Source organism: Oncorhynchus nerka, linkage group LG8, assembly GCF_034236695.1.
Source record: "Oncorhynchus nerka isolate Pitt River linkage group LG8, Oner_Uvic_2.0, whole genome shotgun sequence".
Classification (NCBI taxonomy): Eukaryota; Metazoa; Chordata; class Actinopteri; order Salmoniformes; family Salmonidae; genus Oncorhynchus; species Oncorhynchus nerka.
Genome location: NC_088403.1, coordinates 6,134,175 through 6,152,949, shown reverse-complemented (window position 1 = coordinate 6,152,949; position 18,775 = coordinate 6,134,175). Strand labels below are relative to the sequence as shown.

The window sequence follows — 18,775 nt, the reverse complement described above, 5'->3', positions numbered from 1 at the left end:
ACACCTGTAGAGAAGGGAGGTACTCCTGTTGAAGGTACTGGATAAACTCCGGACCCTGCCGAACAGGAAGTACAAAACAGGACGACAAACTGCACGTCAGCGGGTGCATTCATTCATTCATATAAAAAAAAGGTCAAAGTTCAAGATAGATCAGGTTCTACAACCAGACGAGCACAACGGAAAGGAAAACCAAAGTGGAGCTTTACCCTTCTGAGATGAATCATTTTCAACGTCAGAGCACACTCTGACAACGTCTGGAGACAAAATAAACAAAACAAGGTTTGTCAAATGAGTCCAAAACGTCTAGGATGTAAAGAGATAATATGATAAATGGTCAATCTGGTCACAGGTACTCACCAGGACGGTCTGAGCGTCTGTGAGATCAAAGGAAGGTTTGAGAGGAGCCAGGAAGCATGCTGGGACGATGTGTTTATAGATGAAGTCTGGGAAACCAGCCATACCGTCTTTACCTCCTGAAGGACAAAACATCAGTCCCGGTTCAAAACGTTTCGCTTTTACACCAGGGGTGTATTCATTAGTGCAAACCGTAGAAAAAATGTGGTTGGATACGGAGGGAGGGAGGGTGGTTGGATACGGAGGGAGGGAGGGTGGTTGGATACGGAGGGACGGAGGGTGGTTGGATACGGAGGGAGGGAGGGTGGTTGGATACGGAGGGACGGAGGGTGGTTGGATACGGAGGGACGGAGGGTGGTTGGATACGGAGGGACGGAGGGTGGTTGGATACGGAGGGAGGGAGGGTGGTTGGATACGGAGGGAGGAGGGTGGTTGGATACGGAGGGACGGAGGGTGGTTGGATACGGAGGGACAGAGGGTGGTTGGACACGGAGGGAGGGAGGGTGGTTGGATACGGAGGGAGGGAGGGTGGTTGGATACGGAGGGAGGGTGGTTGGATACGGAGGGAGGGAGGGTGGTTGGATACGGAGGGAGGGAGGGTGGTTGGATACGGAGGGAGGGAGGGAGGGTGGTTGGATACAGGGAGGGAGGGAGGGTGGTTGGATACGGAGGGAGGGACGGTGGTTGGATACGGAGGGAGGGACGGTGGTTGGATACGGAGGGAGGGACGGTGGTTGGATACGGAGGGAGGGACGGTGGTTGGATACGGAGGGAGGGACGGTGGTTGGATACGGAGGGAGGGAGGGTGGTTGGATCTACGGAGGGAGGGAGGGTGGTTGGATACGGAGGGAGGGAGGGTGGTTGGATACGGAGGGAGGGAGGGTGGTTGGATACGGAGGGAGGGAGGGTGGTTGGATACGGAGGGAGGGAGGGTGGTTGGATACGGAGGGAGGGAGGGTGGTTGGATACGGAGGGAGGGTGGTTGGATACGGAGGGAGGGTGGTTGATACGGAGGGAGGGAGGGAGGGAGGGTGGTTAGATACGGAGGGAGGGAGGGGTTGGAGGAGGGAGGGAGGGTTTGGATACGGAGGGAGGGACGGTGGTTGGATGCGGAGGGAGGGAGGGTGGTTGGATACGGAGGGAGGGGGGTGGTTGGATACGGAGGGAGGGAGGGTGGGTGGTTGGATACGGAGGGAGGGAGGGTGGTTGGATACGGAGGGAGGGAGGGTGGTTGGATACGGAGGGAGGGAGGGTGGTTGGATACGGAGGGACGGAGGGTGGTTGGATACGGAGGGTGGTTGGATACGGAGGGAGGGACGGTGGTTGGATACGGAGGGAGGGACGGTGGTTGGATACGGAGGGAGGGACGGTGGTTGGATACGGAGGGAGGGAGGGTGGTTGGATACGGAGGGAGGGAGGGTGGTTGGATACGGAGGGAGGGAGGGTGGTTGGATACGGAGGGAGGGACGGTGGTTGGATACGGAGGGAGGGAGGGTGGTTGGATACGGAGGGAGGGAGGGTGGTTGGATTGGTTGGATACGGAGGGAGGGAGGGTGGTTGGATACGGAGGGAGGGAGGGAGGGTGGTTAGATACGGAGGGAGGGACGGTGGTTGGATACGGAGGGAGGATACAGAGGGAGGGGGTTGGTTGGATGCGGAGGGAGGGAGGGTGGTTGGATACGGAGGGAGGGAGGGTGGTTGGATACGGAGGGAGGGAGGGTGGTTGGATACGGAGGGAGGGAGGGTGGTTGGATACGGAGGGAGGGAGGGTGGTTGGATACGGAGGGAGGGAGGGTGGTTGGATACGGAGGGAGGGAGGGTGGTTGGATACGGAGGGAGGGAGGGTGGTTGGATACGGAGGGAGGGACGGTGGTTGGATACGGAGGGAGGGACGGTGGTTGGATACGGAGGGAGGGACGGTGGTTGGATACGGAGGGAGGGACGGTGGTTGGATACGGAGGGAGGGAGGGTGGTTGGATACGGAGGGAGGGAGGGTGGTTGGATACGGAGGAGGGGGAGGGAGGTGGTTGGATACGGAGGAGGGAGGGTGGTTGGATACGGAGGAAGGGAGGGTGGTTGGATACGGAGGAAGGGGGGGAGGGTGGTTGGATACGGAGGAAGGGAGGGTGGTTGGATACGGAGGGAGGAGGGTGGTTGGATACGGAGGGAGGGTGGTTGGATACGGAGGGGGAGGGAGGGAGGGAGGGGAGGGTGGTTAGATACGGAGGGAGGGAGGGTGGTTGGATACGGAGGGAGGGTGGTTGGATACGGAGGGAGGGTGGTTGGATACGGAGGGAGGGTGGTTGGATACGGAGGGAGAGTGGTTGGATACGGAGGGAGGGTGGTTGGATATGGAGGGAGGGTGGTTGGATACGGTAGTTCTCACCCCAGAGTTCCACCAGCTTGGACAAGATGATGAAGCAGGTCTTCTGGGCGATGGGGTCGGGGAAGTCCACAGCTCCCTGGATGATGGTGAACAGAACCCGCTCTACGTTCTCGACACCTGGGGAGGAACCACACACTTAGAACCCTGGAGAACCACCCAACAAATATTTATAGCTGAGGAACCACACACTTAGAACCCTGAGGAACCATGCAACAAACATTTACAGCTGAGGAACCACACACACTTAGAACCCTGAGGAACCATGCAACAAATATTTATAGCTGAGGAACCACACACTTAGAACCCTGGAGAACCACCCAACAAATATTTATAGCTGAGGAACCACACATACTTAGAACCCTGAGGAACCATGCAACAAATATTTATAGCTGAGGAACCACACACACTTAAAACCCTGGAGAACCACGCAACAAATATTTACACCTGGGTAACAGAACACACACGCAGAACCCTGGAGAACCACAGGACACACTGAGCAGCAGCTCACCCTGGTTGGCCAGGACTTCGTTCATCCCACTGGAGGTTATCGTCTGTATGAAGGTGAAGTAGCTTCTACGTAACATGTGTTTCTCCAGAGCTGCTGCCTGGTCGTTGTCCTCAGCAGGTCGACACAACACCTCAAAGATGGCCAGGACCAGAGGCATGAACACCTGCTGCAGGAACGGAGACACCTGGTCCTGGAGAGGAGAGAGACAGAGAGGACCAGAGGCATGAACACCTGGTCCTGGAGAGGAGAGAGACAGAGACACCTGGTCCTGGAGAGGAGAGAGACAGAGACACCTGGTCCTGGAGAGGAGAGAGACAGAGACACCTGGTCCTGGAGAGGAGAGAGACAGAGACACCTGGTCCTGGAGAGGAGAGAGACAGAGAGGACCAGAGGCATGAACACCTGGTCCTGGAGAGGAGAGAGACAGAGAGGACCAGAGGCATGAACACCTGGTCCTGGAGAGGAGAGAGACACCTGGTCCTGGAGAGGAGAGAGACAGAGAGGACCAGAGACATGAACACCTGGTCCTGGAGAGGACCAGAGGCATGAACACCTGGTCCTAGAGAGGAGAGAGACAGAGAGGACCAGAGGCATGAACACCTGGTCCTGGAGAGGAGAGAGACAGAGACACCTGGTCCTGGAGAGGAGAGAGACAGAGACACCTGGTCCTGGAGAGGAGAGAGACAGAGACACCTGGTCCTGGAGAGGAGAGAGACACCTGGTCCAGGACTCATCTGACTGATGAGGGATATAAACTCCTACAGGTCCCTGGTTACCTTGAACTTAGCGGTGATCTGACTGATGAGGGGTATGAACTCCTACAGGTCCCTGGTTACCTCCTACAGGTCCCTGGTTACCTCCTACAGGTCCCTGGTTACCTCCTACAGGTCCCTGGTTACCTTGAACTTAGTGGTGATCTGACTGATGAGGGTATGAACTCCTACAGGTCCCTGGTTACCTTGAACTTGGTGGTGATCTGACTGATGAGGGGTATGAACTCCTACAGGTCCCTGGTTACCTTGAACTTAGTGGTGATCTGACTGATGAGGGTATGAACTCCTACAGGTCCCTGGTTACCTTGAACTTAGCAGTGATCTGACTGATGAGGGGTATGAACTCCTACAGGTCCCTGGTTACCTTGAACTTAGCGGTGATCTGACTGATGAGGGGTATGAACTCCTACAGGTCCCTGGTTACCTTGAACTTAGCGGTGATCTGACTGATGAGGGGTATGAACTCCTACAGGTCCCTGGTTACCTTGAACTTGGCGGTGATCTGACTGATGAGGGGTATGAACTCCTACAGGTCCCTGGTTACCTTGAACTTGGCGGTGATCTGACTGATGAGGGGTATGAACTCCTACAGGTCCCTGGTTACCTTGAACTTGGCGGTGATCTGACTGATGAGGGGTATGAACTCCTACAGGTCCCTGGTTACCTTGAACTTGGCGGTGATCTGACTGATGAGGGGTATGAACTCCTACAGGTCCCTGGTTACCTCCTACAGGTCCCTGGTTACCTTGAACTTAGCGGTGATCTGACTGATGAGGGGTATGAACTCCTACAGGTCCCTGGTTACCTTGAACTTAGCGGTGATCTGACTGATGAGGGGTATGAACTCCTACAGGTCCCTGGTTACCTTGAACTTAGCGGTGATCTGACTGATGAGGGGTATGAACTCCTACAGGTCCCTGGTTACCTCCTACAGGTCCCTGGTTACCTCCTACAGGTCCCTGGTTACCTCCTGCAGGTCCCTGGTTACCTTGAACTTAGCGGTGATCTGACTGATGAGGGGTATGAACTCCTACAGGTCCCTGGTTACCTCCTACAGGTCCCTGGTTACCTTGAACTTAGCGGTGATCTGACTGATGAGGGGTATGAACTCCTACAGGTCCCTGGTTACCTTGAACTTAGCGGTGATCTGACTGATGAGGGGTATGAACTCCTACAGGTCCCTGGTTACCTTGAACTTGGCGGTGATCTGACTGATGAGGGGTATGAACTCCTACAGGTCCCTGGTTACCTCCTACAGGTCCCTGGTTACCTTGAACTTAGCGGTGATCTGACTGATGAGGGTATAAACTCCTACAGGTCCCTGGTTACCTTGAACTTAGCGGTGATCTGACTGATGAGGGTATAAACTCCTACAGGTTCCTGGTTACCTCCTACAGGTCCCTGGTTACCTTGAACTTGGCGGTGATCTGACTGATGAGGGGTATGAACTCCTATAGGTCCCTGGTTACCTTGAACTTGGCGGTGATCTGACTGATGAGGGGTATGAACTCCTACAGGTCCCTGGTTACCTTGAACTTAGCGGTGATCTGACTGATGAGGGGTATGAACTCCTACAGGTCCCTGGTTACCTTGAACTTATCTGACTGATGAGGGGTGAACTCCTCTGACTGATGAGGGGTATGAACTCCTACAGGTCCCTGGTTACCTCCTACAGGTCCCTGGTTACCTCCTACAGGTCCCTGGTTACCTCCTGCAGGTCCCTGGTTACCTCCTGCAGGTCCCTGGTTACCTTGAACTTAGCGGTGATCTGACTGATGAGGGGTATGAACTCCTACAGGTCCCTGGTTACCTCCTACAGGTCCCTGGTTACCTTGAACTTAGCGGTGATCTGACTGATGAGGGGTATGAACTCCTACAGGTCCCTGGTTACCTTGAACTTAGCGGTGATCTGACTGATGAGGGGTATGAACTCCTACAGGTCCCTGGTTACCTTGAACTTGGCGGTGATCTGACTGATGAGGGTTATGAACTCCTACAGGTCCCTGGTTACCTCCTACAGGTCCCTGGTTACCTCCTACAGGTCCCTGGTTACCTTGAACTTGGCGGTGATCTGACTGATGAGGGGTATGAACTCCTGCAGGTCCCTGGTTACCTTGAACTTAGTGGTGATCTGACTGATGAGGGGTATGAACTCCTGCAGGTCCCTGGTTACCTTGAACTTAGTGGTGATCTGACTGATGAGGGGTATGAACTCCTGCAGGTCCCTGGTTACCTTGAACTTGGCGGTGATCTGACTGATGAGGGGTACTCCTGGGTCCCTGGTTACCTTGAACTTGGCGGTGATCTGACTGATGAGGGGAACTCCTACAGGTCCCTGAAACTCCTGACAGGTCCCTGGTTACCTTGAACTTGGCGGTGATCTGACTGATGAGGGGTATGAACTCCTACAGGTCCCTGGTTACCTTGAACTTGGCGGTGATCTGACTGATGAGGGGTATGAACTCCTACAGGTCCCTGGTTACCTTGAACTTGGCGGTGATCTGACTGATGAGGGGTATGAACTCCTACAGGTCCCTGGTTACCTCCTACAGGTCCCTGGTTACCTCCTACAGGTCCCTGGTTACCTCCTACAGGTCCCTGGTTACCTCCTGCAGGTCCCTGGTTACCTCCTGCAGGTCCCTGGTTACCTCCTGCAGGTCCCTGGTTACCTTGAACTTAGCGGTGATCTGACTGATGAGGGGTATGAACTCCTGCAGGTCCCTGGTTACCTTGAACTTGGCGGTGATCTGACTGATGAGGGGTATGAACTCCTGCAGGTCCCTGGTTACCTTGAACTTGGCGATGATCTGACTGATGAGGGGTATGAACTCCTACAGGTCCCTGGTTACCTCCTGCAGGTCCCTGGTTACCTTGAACTTGGCGGTGATCTGACTGATGAGGGGTATGAACTCCTGCAGGTCCCTGGTTACCTCCTGCAGGTCCCTGGTTACCTTGAACTTGGTGGTGATCTGACTGATGAGGGGTATGAACTCCTGCAGGTCCCTGGTTACCTCCTGCAGGTCCCTGGTTACCTTGAACTTGGTGGTGATCTGACTGATGAGGGGTATGAACTCCTACAGGTCCCTGGTTACCTCCTACAGGTCCCTGGTTACCTTGAACTTGGCGGTGATCTGACTGATGAGGGGTATGAACTCCTGCAGGTCCCTGGCCTCGCAGTCCTTCAGCATGTGCTCCGATGCCGCAGGGACGAAGGGCAGGACCTCTTCTTCGAGACAGATGATCATGCGATGGAGGAAGGAGCGGACGGCGCTACGCAGAGACCCCCTCCGGACAGGACAGCTCAGTGCAGGCAGGAAGGTCTGCAGACAGTCTCTGTAGACTTCAGTACATCCACACTGTTTCACTGTCTGCTTGTTGCTGAACGCCTTACTGGTACGACTAGAGGGGAGGGGGGGAGAGGAGGGAGGGGAGAGAGAGAGGGAGGGAGAGGGAGGAGAGGAGAGGGAGAGAGAGGGGAGAGAGGAGAGAGGGAGGGGAGGGAGGAGGGGAGGAGAGAGAGGAGGGAGGAGAGGGAGGAGGGAGGGAGGGAGAGGGAGGGGGAGGGAGGGAGAGGGAGGAGGGAGGGGGAGAGGAGAGAGGGAGAGGAGGGGAGAGAGAGGGAGGGAGGGAGGGGAGAGGGGGGGAGGGGAGGGAGAGGGAGGGAGGGAGAGAGGGGAGAGGGGAGGGAGGAGGAGGGAGAGGGAGGAGGGAGGGAGAGGGAGGGAGGGGGGGAGAGAGAGGGGGAGGGGGAGAGAGGGGGAGGGAGAGAGGAGGGAGGGAGGAGGGAGGGAGGGAGGAGGGAGAGGAGGGAGGGAGAGGGAGGGAGAGGGGAGGGAGGAGAGAGAGAGGGAGGGGAGAGAGAGAGGGGAGGGAGGGAGGGAGGGGAGAGAGAGGGAGGGGAGAGAGAGGGGGAGAGAGGAGAGGGAGAAAGAGGAGAGGGAGAGCAAGAGAGGGAGGGAGGAGAGAGGGAGAGAGAGGGGAGGAGGGAGGGAGAGAGGAGGGGGGGAGAGGGAGAGAGAGAGGGGAGAGGAGGGGAGAGAGGGGGAGAGAGGGAGAGGAGGGGAGAGAGAGGGAGGGAGGGGAGAGGGGAGAGGGAGGGAGGGGAGGAGAGGGGAGAGGGAGGGGGAGAGAGGGAGGAGGGAGGGGAGAGAGGGAGGGAGAGGGGAGAGAGAGGGAGGGAGGGGAGAGGGGGAGGAGGGAGGGAGAGAGAGGGAGGAGGGAGGGGGAGAGAGGAGGAGGGAACAGAACTTGTAAACCCAGAGAGAAGAGTGCTGAGCGAGAGTGGAGGTTTGGTTTCAGTTCTATAAATAACTAGTGAATGGGAGATGCAGGGGGTTGAGAGAGAACAGAGTGAAATAAAAGGCCATTACTAGGGGGGAACCATTTATTCAGACTTTAGGGGAGAAGACACACGAGAGACATTATCTCGAGGAGGGAGGCAGGGACCAGACATTATCTCTGAAGACTAGGGAGATGACCAGACAGGGGAGAAGACTAGAGAAATGACCAGACATGATCTCTGAAGACTACTGCACATGACCAGACAGGGAGGGGAGACTGTAGACCAGACATTATCTCTGGGACTACTGTAGACTAGACATTATCTCTGAAGACTACTGCACATGACCAGACATTATCTCGGGACTACTGAGGACCAGACATTATCTCGAAGACTAGCACATGACCAGACATTATCTCTGAAGACTACTGCAAATGACCAGACATGATCTCTGAAGACTACTGAGGGATGACCAGACATTATCTCGAAGACTACTGCAGGACCAGACATTATCTCGAGAGAGAGGGAGAGAGAGGAGGGGAGGGGAGAGATGACCAGACATTATCTCTGAAGACTACTGTAATTACCAGACAACAGAACTGCAAATGACCAGACATTATCTCGAAGAGTGCTGAGCGATGACCAGACATTAGTGCTTTTGAGGTTATCTCTGAAGGTTTCAGTTCTATAAATAACTAGTGAATGACTGTTATGCATTATGACCAGACATTGACTGCTGTAACAGAGTGAAATAAAAGGCCATGACTACTAACCATTTATTCAATGACTTTAATAAGACACACGACATTACATTATCTCGAAGACTACTGACACATGACCAGACATTATCTCTGAAGACTACTGCACATGACCAGACATTATCTCTGAAGACTACTGCACATGACCAGACATTATCTCGGAAGACTACTGCACATGACCAGACATTATCTCTGAAGACTACTGCACATGACCAGACATTATCTCTGAAGACTACTGCACATGACCAGACATTATCTCTGAAGACTACTGCACATGACCAGACATTATCTCGACTACTGTACAGACATTATCTCTGAAGACTACTGCACACGACCAGACATTATCTCTGAAGACTACTGCAAATGACCAGACATGATCTCTGAAGACTACTGCACATGACCAGACATTATCTCTGAAGACTACTGTACGTGACCAGACATTATCTCTGAAGACTACTGTACGTGACCAGGCATTATCTCTGAAGACTACTGTACGTGACCAGGCATTATCTCCGAAGACTACTGCACATGCCCCGACATTATCTCTGAAGACTACTGCGCATGCCCAGACATTATCTCTGAAGACTACTGTACGTGACCTGCCATTATCTCTGAAGACTACTGTACGTGACCTGCCATTATCTCTGAAGACTACTGTACACGACCAGACATCATCTCTGAAGACTACTGCACACGACCAGACATTATCTCTGAAGACTACTGTACACGACCAGACATTATCTCTGAAGACTACTGCACATGACCAGACATTATCTCGGAAGACTACTGTACATGACCAGACATTATCTCTGAAGACTACTGTACATGACCAGACATTATCTCTGAAGACTACTGTACATGACCAGACATTATCTCTGAAGACTACTGTACATGACCAGACATTATCTCTGAAGACTACTGTACATGACCAGACATTATCTCTTGTGGCATTATCTCTGAAGACTACTGGGCCAGTGTTACTCTGGACTTACTGTTACTGGGGCTTAGTGTTACTGGGACTTAGTGTTACTAGGGCATTATCTCTGAAGACTACTGCACATGTTCCCGACATTACCTCTGAAGACTACTGCACATGCCCAGACATTATCTCTGAAGACTACTGTGCGTGACTTATTATTACTGGGGACTACTGTAGTGACCTGCCATTATCTCTGAAGACTTAGTGTTACTGGGGCATTATCTCTACTACTGGCTTAGTGTTACTGGGGCATTATCTTACTAGGGCTTACCAGACATTATCTCTAGGGCTTGTAGTGACCAGACATTATCTCTGAAGACTTAGTGTTCATAGGGCTTAGTGTTACTGGGGACTTAGTGACATTACTAGGGCTTAGTGTTCCTGGGGACTTCATGTTACTCTGAAGACTTAGTGTTACTACCAGACATCATCTCTGGGACTTAGTGTTACTCTGAAGACTTACTGTTACTAGGGCTTAGTGTTACTAGGGCTTATCTCTGAAGACTACTGCTTAGTGTTCCTAGGGCTTAGTGTTACTGGGGCTTAGTGTTACTAGGGCTTAGTGTTCCTGGGGCTTAGTGTTACTAGGGCTTAGTGTTACTAGGGCGTGTTACTGGGGCTTAGTGTTACTGGGGCTTAGTGTTACTGGGGCTTAGTGTTACTGGGGCTTAGTGTTACTGGGGCTTAGTGTTACTAGGGCTTAGTGTTACTAGGGCGTGTTACTGGGGCTTAGTGTTACTGGGGCTTAGTGTTACTGGGGCTTAGTGTTACTGGGGCTTAAGTGTTACTGGGGCTTAGTGTTACTGGGGCTTAGTGTTACTGGGGCTTAGTGTTACTAGGGCTTAGTGTTCCTAGGGCTTAGTGTTACTGGGGCTTAGTGTTACTGGGGCTTAGTGTTACTGGGGCTTAGTGTTACTGGGGCTTAGTGTTACTGGGGCTTAGTGTTACTGGGGCTTAGTGTTACTGGGGCTTAGTGTTACTGGGGCTTAGTGTTCCTAGGGCTTAGTGTTACTAGGGCTTAGTGTTACTAGGGCTTAGTGTTACTGGGGCTTAGTGTTACTGGGGCTTAATGTTACTGGGGCTTAGTGTTACTGGGGCTTAGTGTTACTGGGGCTTAGTGTTACTGGGGCTTAAGTGTTACTGGGGCTTAGTGTTACTGGGGCTTAGTGTTCCTGGGGCTTAGTGTTCCTGGGGCTTAGTGTTCCTGGGGCTTAGTGTTCCTAGGGCTTAGTGTTACTAGGGCTTAGTGTTCCTGGGGCTTAGTGTTACTAGGGCTTAGTGTTACTGGGGCTTAGTGTTTGTACATCAGGGTTAGTGTTGGTACATCAGGGTCAGTGGTTGGATATTTACCTAGCGAAGCCAACAGCGTGACTCAGACAGTCGGCCAGCGCAGCCTGCCTCTCCTCCTCCCTCTCAGAGGCCAGTTTGGCCAGCAGCAGACGGAAGGCGTCGGTCAGCGGCGTCAGCAGGGATCTCATCAGAGCCTGCTTCCTCTCCGCGGGACTCTCTCCGTGGACGATCAACACCCCCGCCGTCTCAAATATAAACAGCTGGTCATCGCTGGTCAGCAGCGCAGGGAAACCGTTCTCCTGAGGCACATATGGGGAGGGGAATGAAGGTCAGTACAGAGGGATGGGAATGAAGGTCAGTACAGAGGGAGGGGAATGAAGGTCAGGACAGAGGGAGGGGAGTGAAGGTCAGTACAGAGGGAGGGGAATGAGGGTAGGAAGGTCAGTACAGAGGGAGGGGAATGAAGGTCAGTACAGGGGAGGGGAATGAATGTCAGGGAGGGAGGGGAGGAAGGTCAGGACAGAGGGAGGGGAATGAAGGTCAGTACAGAGGGAGGGGAATGTATGGAGGGTAAGGAAGGTCAGTACAGAGGGAGGGGAATGAAGGTCAGTACAGAGGGAGGGGAATGAAGGTCAGTACAGAGGGAGGGGAATGTATGGAGGGTAAGGAAGGTCAGTACAGAGGGAGGGGAATGAAGGTCAGTACAGAGGGAGGGGAATGAAGGTCAGTACAGAGGGAGGGGAATGAAGGTCAATGAAGGTCAGTACAGAGGGAGGGGAATGAAGGTCAGTACAGAGGGAGGGGAATGAAGGTCAGGACAGAGGGAGGGGAATGAAGGTCAGTACAGAGGGAGGGGAATGAAGGTCAGTACAGAGGGAGGGTAATGTATGGAGGGGAATGAAGGTCAGTACAGAGGGAGGGGAATGAAGGTCAGTACAGGGGAGGGTAATGTGTAGAGGTCAGTACAGAGGAGGGGAATGAAGGTCAGTACAGGAGGAGGGGAATGAAGGTCTGTAGAGGGGAGGGGAATGAAGGTAATGTATAGAGGGAGGGGAATGATGGTCAGTACAGGGGAGGGGAATGAAGGTTACAGAGGAGGGCTCCATGAAGGTCTGTAGAGGGTAGGGTAATGAAGGTCATGTATAGAGGAGGGGAATGAAGGTCATACAGAGGGAGGGTAACTGTACAGGGGGAGCTGAAGGTCAGTACAGAGGGAGGGTAATCTGTAGAGGATAATGTATATGAGGGGAGAGGTAACTTACAGGAGGAGCTCCAGCTGGTCTGTAGAGTGTAATGTGTATAGGGTAATGTATAGATGATAATGTATATGGGGGGAGAGATAACTTACAGGAGGAGCTCCAGCAGGTCTGTAGAGGGTAATGTATAGGTGGTAATGTGTAGAGGTAACTTACAGGAGGAGCTCCAGCTGGTCTGTAGAGGGTAATGTGTGGATGGTAATGTATCTCTTGAGGGTAATGTATAGATGATAATGTATATGGGGGGAGAGGTAACTTACAGGAGGAGCTCCAGCAGGTCTGTAGAGGGTAATGTGTAGAGGGTAATGTATAGAGGTAACTTACAGGAGGAGCTCCAGCTGGTCTGTAGAATGGGTAATGTAGAGGGTAGAGAGGTAACTTACAGGAGGAGCTCCAGCAGGTCTGTATCCTGGGGTCTTCAATGAAGGAGTTCATGTTTACTGGCAACAGGTAAACAACAGAGGACAGGGTTGGGGTCAATCTGGAACCTTCTAGAACTATTACTGTATTAGAGGAAGGGTTGGGGTAATCATAAAGAACTTCTAGAACTATTACTGTAAAGGGTAAGGGTTAGGGTAATCTTAAAGAACCTTCAGAACTGGTACTGTAGAGGGTAAGGTGGAGGGTAATGTATAAAGAACCTTCTAGAACTAGACTGTAAACAGAGGACAGGGTTGGGGTAATCATAAAGAACCTTCTAGAACTATTAATGTATTAGAGGACAGGGTTGGGGTAATCACAAAGAACCTTCTAGAACTATTACTGTAAACAGAGACAGGGTTGGGGTCAAACACAAAGAACCTTCTAGAACTATTACTGTAAACAGAGGACAGGGTTGGGGTCAATCACAAAGAACCTTCTAGAACTATTACTGTAAACAGAGGACAGGGTTGGGGTCAAACACAAAGAACTTCTAGAACTATTACTGTAAACAGAGGACAGGGTTGGGGTCAATCACAAAGAACCTTCTAGAACTATTACTGTATTAGAGGACAGGGTTGGGGTCAATCACAAAGAACCTTCTAGAACTATTACTGTATTAGAGGAGGACAGGGTTGGGGTCAATCACAAAGAACCTTCTAGAACTATTACTGTAAACAGAGGACAGGGTTGGGGTCAATCACAAAGAACCTTCTAGAACTATTACTGTAAACAGAGGACAGGGTTGGGGTCAATCACAAAGAACCTTCTAGAACTATTACTGTATTAGAGGACAGGGTTGGGGTCAATCACAAAGAACCTTCTAGAACTATTACTGTATTAGAGGACAGGGTTGGGGTCAATCACAAAGAACCTTCTAGAACTATTACTGTAAACAGAGGACAGGGTTGGGGTCAATCACAAAGAACCTTCTAGAACTATTACTGTAAACAGAGGACAGGGTTGGGGTCAATCACAAAGAACCTTCTAGAACTATTACTGTAAACAGAGGACAGGGTTGGGGTCAATCACAAAGAACCTTCTAGAACTATTACTGTATTAGAGGACAGGGTTGGGGTCAATCACAAAGAACCTTCTAGAACTATTACTGTAAACAGAGGACAGGGTTGGGGTCAAACACAAAGAACCTTCTAGAACTATTACTGTAAACAGAGGACAGGGTTGGGGTCAATCACAAAGAACCTTCTAGAACTATTACTGTAAACAGAGGACAGGGTTGGGGTCAAACACAAAGAACCTTCTAGAACTATTACTGTAAACAGAGGACAGGGTTGGGGTCAATCACAAAGAACCTTCTAGAACTATTACTGTAAACAGAGGACAGGGTTGGGGTCAATCACAAAGAACCTTCTAGAACTATTACTGTAAACAGAGGACAGGGTTGGGGTCAAACACAAAGAACCTTCTAGAACTATTACTGTAAACAGAGGACAGGGTTGGGGTCAATCACAAAGAACCTTCTAGAACTATTACTGTAAACAGAGGACAGGGTTGGGGTCAATCACAAAGAACCTTCTAGAACTATTACTGTAAACAGAGGACAGGGTTGGGGTCAATCACAAAGAACCTTCTAGAACTATTACTGTATTAGAGGACAGGGTTGGGGTCAATCACAAAGAACCTTCTAGAACTATTACTGTAAACAGAGGACAGGGTTGGGGTCAATCACAAAGAACCTTCTAGAACTATTACTGTAAACAGAGGACAGGGTTGGGGTCAAACACAAAGAACCTTCTAGAACTATTACTGTAAACAGAGGACAGGGTTGGGGTCAAACACAAAGAACCTTCTAGAACTATTACTGTAAACAGAGGACAGGGTTGGGGTCAATCACAAAGAACCTTCTAGAACTATTACTGTAAACAGAGGACAGGGTTGGGGTCAATCACAAAGAACCTTCTAGAACTATTACTGTAAACAGAGGACAGGGTTGGGGTCAAACACAAAGAACCTTCTAGAACTATTACTGTAAACAGAGGACAGGGTTGGGGTCAATCACAAAGAACCTTCTAGAACTATTACTGTAAACAGAGGACAGGGTTGGGGTCAATCACAAAGAACCTTCTAGAACTATTACTGTAAACAGAGGACAGGGTTGGGGTCAATCACAAAGAACCTTCTAGAACTATTACTGTAAACAGAGGACAGGGTTGGGGTCAATCACAAAGAACCTTCTAGAACTATTACTGTATTAGAGGACAGGGTTGGGGTAATCACAAAGAACCTTCTAGAACTATTACTGTAAACAGAGGACAGGGGTTGGGGTCAAACACAAAGAACCTTCTAGAACTATTACTGTAAACAGAGGACAGGGTTGGGGTCAATCACAAAGAACCTGGTCTAGAACTATTACTGTACTAGAGGACAGGGTTGGGGTCAATCACAAAGAACCTTCTAGAACTATTACTGTAGAGGACAGGGTTGGGGTCAAACACAAAGAACCTTCTAGAACTATTACTGTAAACAGAGGACAGGGTTGGGGTCAATCACAAAGAACCTTCTAGAACTATTACTGTAAACAGAGGACAGGGTTGGGGTCAATCACAAAGAACCTTCTAGAACTATTACTGTAAACAGAGGACAGGGTTATAGGAAACATAAAGAACCTGGTCTAGAACTATTACTGTAAACAGAGGACAGGGTTGGGGTCAATCACAAAGAACCTTCTAGAACTATTACTGGTCTAAAGAGGACAGGGTTGGGGTCAAACACAAAGAACCTTCTAGAACTATTACTGTATTAGAGGACAGGGTTGGGGTCAATCACAAAGAACCTTCTAGAACTATTACTGTAAACAGAGGACAGGGTTGGGGTCAATCACAAAGAACCTTCTAGAACTATTACTGTAAACAGAGGAAGGGTTGGGGTCAATCACAAAGAACCTCTAGAACTATTACTGTATTAGAGGACAGGGTTGGGGTCAATCACAAAGAACCTTCTAGAACTATTACTGTAAACAGAGGCTCTGGTTGGGGTCAATCACAAAGAACCTTCTAGAACTATTACTGTAAACAGAGGACAGGGTTGGGGTCAATCACAAATAACCTTCTAGAACTATTACTGTAAACAGAGGACAGGGTTGGGGTCAAACACAAAGAACCTTCTAGAACTATTACTGTAAACAGAGGACAGGGTTGGGGTCAATCACAAAGAACCTTCTAGAACTATTACTGTAAACAGAGGACAGGGTTGGGGTCAATCACAAAGAACCTTCTAGAACTATTACTGTAAACAGAGGACAGGGTTGGGGTCAAACACAAAGAACTTCTAGAACTATTACTGTAAACAGAGGACAGGGTTGGGGTCAATCACAAAGAACCTTCTAGAACTATTACTGTAAACAGAGGACAGGGTTGGGGTCAATCACAAAGAACCTTCTAGAACTATTACTGTAAACAGAGGACAGGGTTGGGGTCAATCACAAAGAACCTTCTAGAACTATTACTGTAAACAGAGGACAGGGTTGGGGTCAATCACAAAGAACCTTCTAGAACTATTACTGTAATAGGGACAGGGTTGGGGTCAATCACAAAGAACCTCTCTAGAACTATTACTGTAAACAGAGGACAGGGTTGGGGTCAATCACAAAGAACCTTCTAGAACTATTACTAGAGGACTATCTACAAAGAACCTATTACTAGAGGAACTATCAATACCTTCTAGAACTATTACTGTAAACAGAGGACAGGGTTGGGGTCAATCACAAAGAACCTTCTAGAACTATTACTGTAAACAGAGGACAGGGCTTGGGGTCAATCACAAAGAACCTTCAGAACTATTACTGTATTAGAGGACAGGGTTGGGCTCACAAAGAACCTTCTAGAACTATTACTGTATTAGAGGACAGGGTTGGGGTCAATCACAAAGAACCTTCTAGAACTATTACTGTATTAGAGGACAGGGTTGGGGTCAATCAAAAGAACCTTCTAGAACTATTACTGTATTAGAGGACAGGGTTGGGCTCTGGAACCTCTAGAACTATTACTATATTAGAGGAAAGGGTCTGGGGTCAAAACAAAGAACCTTCTAGAACTATTACTAGGGAATAGGGCTGTAAACAGAGGACAGGGTTGGGGTCAATCACAAAGAACCTTCTAGAACTATTACTGTAAACAGAGGAGGGTTGGGGTCAATCACAAAGAACCTTCTAGAACTATTACTGTAAACAGAGGAATTGGGGTCAAACACAAAGAACCTTCTAGAACTATTACTGTAAACAGAAGACAGGGTTGGGGTCAAACACAAAGAACCTTCTAGAACTATTACTAGGGAAGAGGACAGGGTTGGGGTCAATCACAAAGAACCTTCTAGAACTATTACTGTATTAGAGGACAGGGTTGGGGTCAATCACAAAGAACCTTCTAGAACTATTACTATATTAGAGGACAGGGTTGGGGTCAAACACAAAGAACCTTCTAGAACTATTACTGTAAACAGAGGACAGGGTTGGGGTCAATCACAAAGAACCTTCTAGAACTATATAATGACATGTCCTGCTTTCTGGTGATCTGGTGTTGACTACCAGGACAGGGTACAACCAGTCTGCTGATAATACTGGTCCTGTGACCCAACAGGTACCCTATAATCTACAACAAGGACCCATAGAGCTCTGGTCTATAGTAGTGTACTATATAGGGAATAGGGCTCTGGTCTAAAGTAGTGCACTATATAGGGAATAGAGCTCTGGTCTAAAGTAGTGCACTATATAGGGAATAGGGCTCTGGTCTAATGTAGTGTACTATATAGGGAATAGGGCCCTGGTCTATAGTAGTGTACTATATAGGGAATAGGGGCCCATTGGGAACACAGAGTAACGCGTGCTTAGTGACGGTACAGCTGGACTTACTGCAGTGTCTTGACGAACCGTGAGAAGAGGTAGGCCACTCTGCTACGGACCTTAGGACTGCTGTGTCTCAGACCCCGATGGTCCAGAAAGGACATCTACAGGGACACAGAAACACACTGATAAAAAACCTCCCCTTTAACCAGGGGTCCACTGTCCCTCTCCTCAACACTGATACAAAACCTCCCCTTTAACCAGGGGTCTACTGTCCACTGTCCCTCAACACTGATACAAAACCTCCCCTTTAACCAGGGGTCTACTGTCCACTGTCCCTCAACACTGATACAAAACCTCCCCTTTAACCAGGGGTCTACTGTCCACTGTCCCTCAACACTGATACAAAACCTCCCCTTTAACCAGGGGTCCACTGTCCCTCAACACTGATACAAAACCTCCCTTTTAACCAGGGGTCCACTATCCCTCAACACTGATAAAAAACCTCCCCTTTAACCAGGGGTCCACTGTCCCTCAACACTGATACAAAACCTCCCCTTTAACCAGGGGTCCACTGTCCCTCTCCTCAACACTGATACAAAACCTCCCCTTTAACCAGGGGTCCACTGTCCCTCAACACTGATACAAAACCTCCCTTTTAACCAGGGGTCCACTGTCCCTCAACACTGATACAAAACCTCCCCTTTAACCAGGGGTCCACTGTCCCTCTCAACACTGATACAAAACTCCCCTTTAAGTACTACAGTACTAACCAGGACGTTGGGAATGTGCTGCGGTTCAACCAGGAAGAACTTGTCGTAACGAACCACCGTCTCGAAGAACTCCAGCGACACAGACGTGTGTTGGTAACCACTGAGACCAGAGGAGACCAGCTGAGGAGACAGGGAGAACACAGGATATGATGTCAGACATTAGAAACAACAGACTGTGTGTTGGTAACCACTGAGACCAGA

General features: G+C 50.1%; 1 protein-coding gene across 1 annotated transcript in view; it reads right to left on the bottom strand.

Annotated features, from left to right (window-relative positions):
• xpot (exportin, tRNA (nuclear export receptor for tRNAs)) overlaps positions 1 to 18,775 on the bottom strand; it is a 61,968-nt gene that overhangs the window by 1,068 nt on the left and 42,125 nt on the right. Inside the window, 9 exon segments of the mRNA XM_065022080.1 lie at positions 1 to 55; positions 207 to 254; positions 358 to 473; positions 2,741 to 2,857; positions 3,249 to 3,438; positions 7,135 to 7,420; positions 11,388 to 11,654; positions 17,871 to 17,965; positions 18,575 to 18,694. The exon segment at positions 1 to 55 is cut by the window's left edge and continues 17 nt beyond it. Of these exon segments, the coding sequence (XP_064878152.1) occupies positions 1 to 55; positions 207 to 254; positions 358 to 473; positions 2,741 to 2,857; positions 3,249 to 3,438; positions 7,135 to 7,420; positions 11,388 to 11,654; positions 17,871 to 17,965; positions 18,575 to 18,694 (1,294 nt within the window).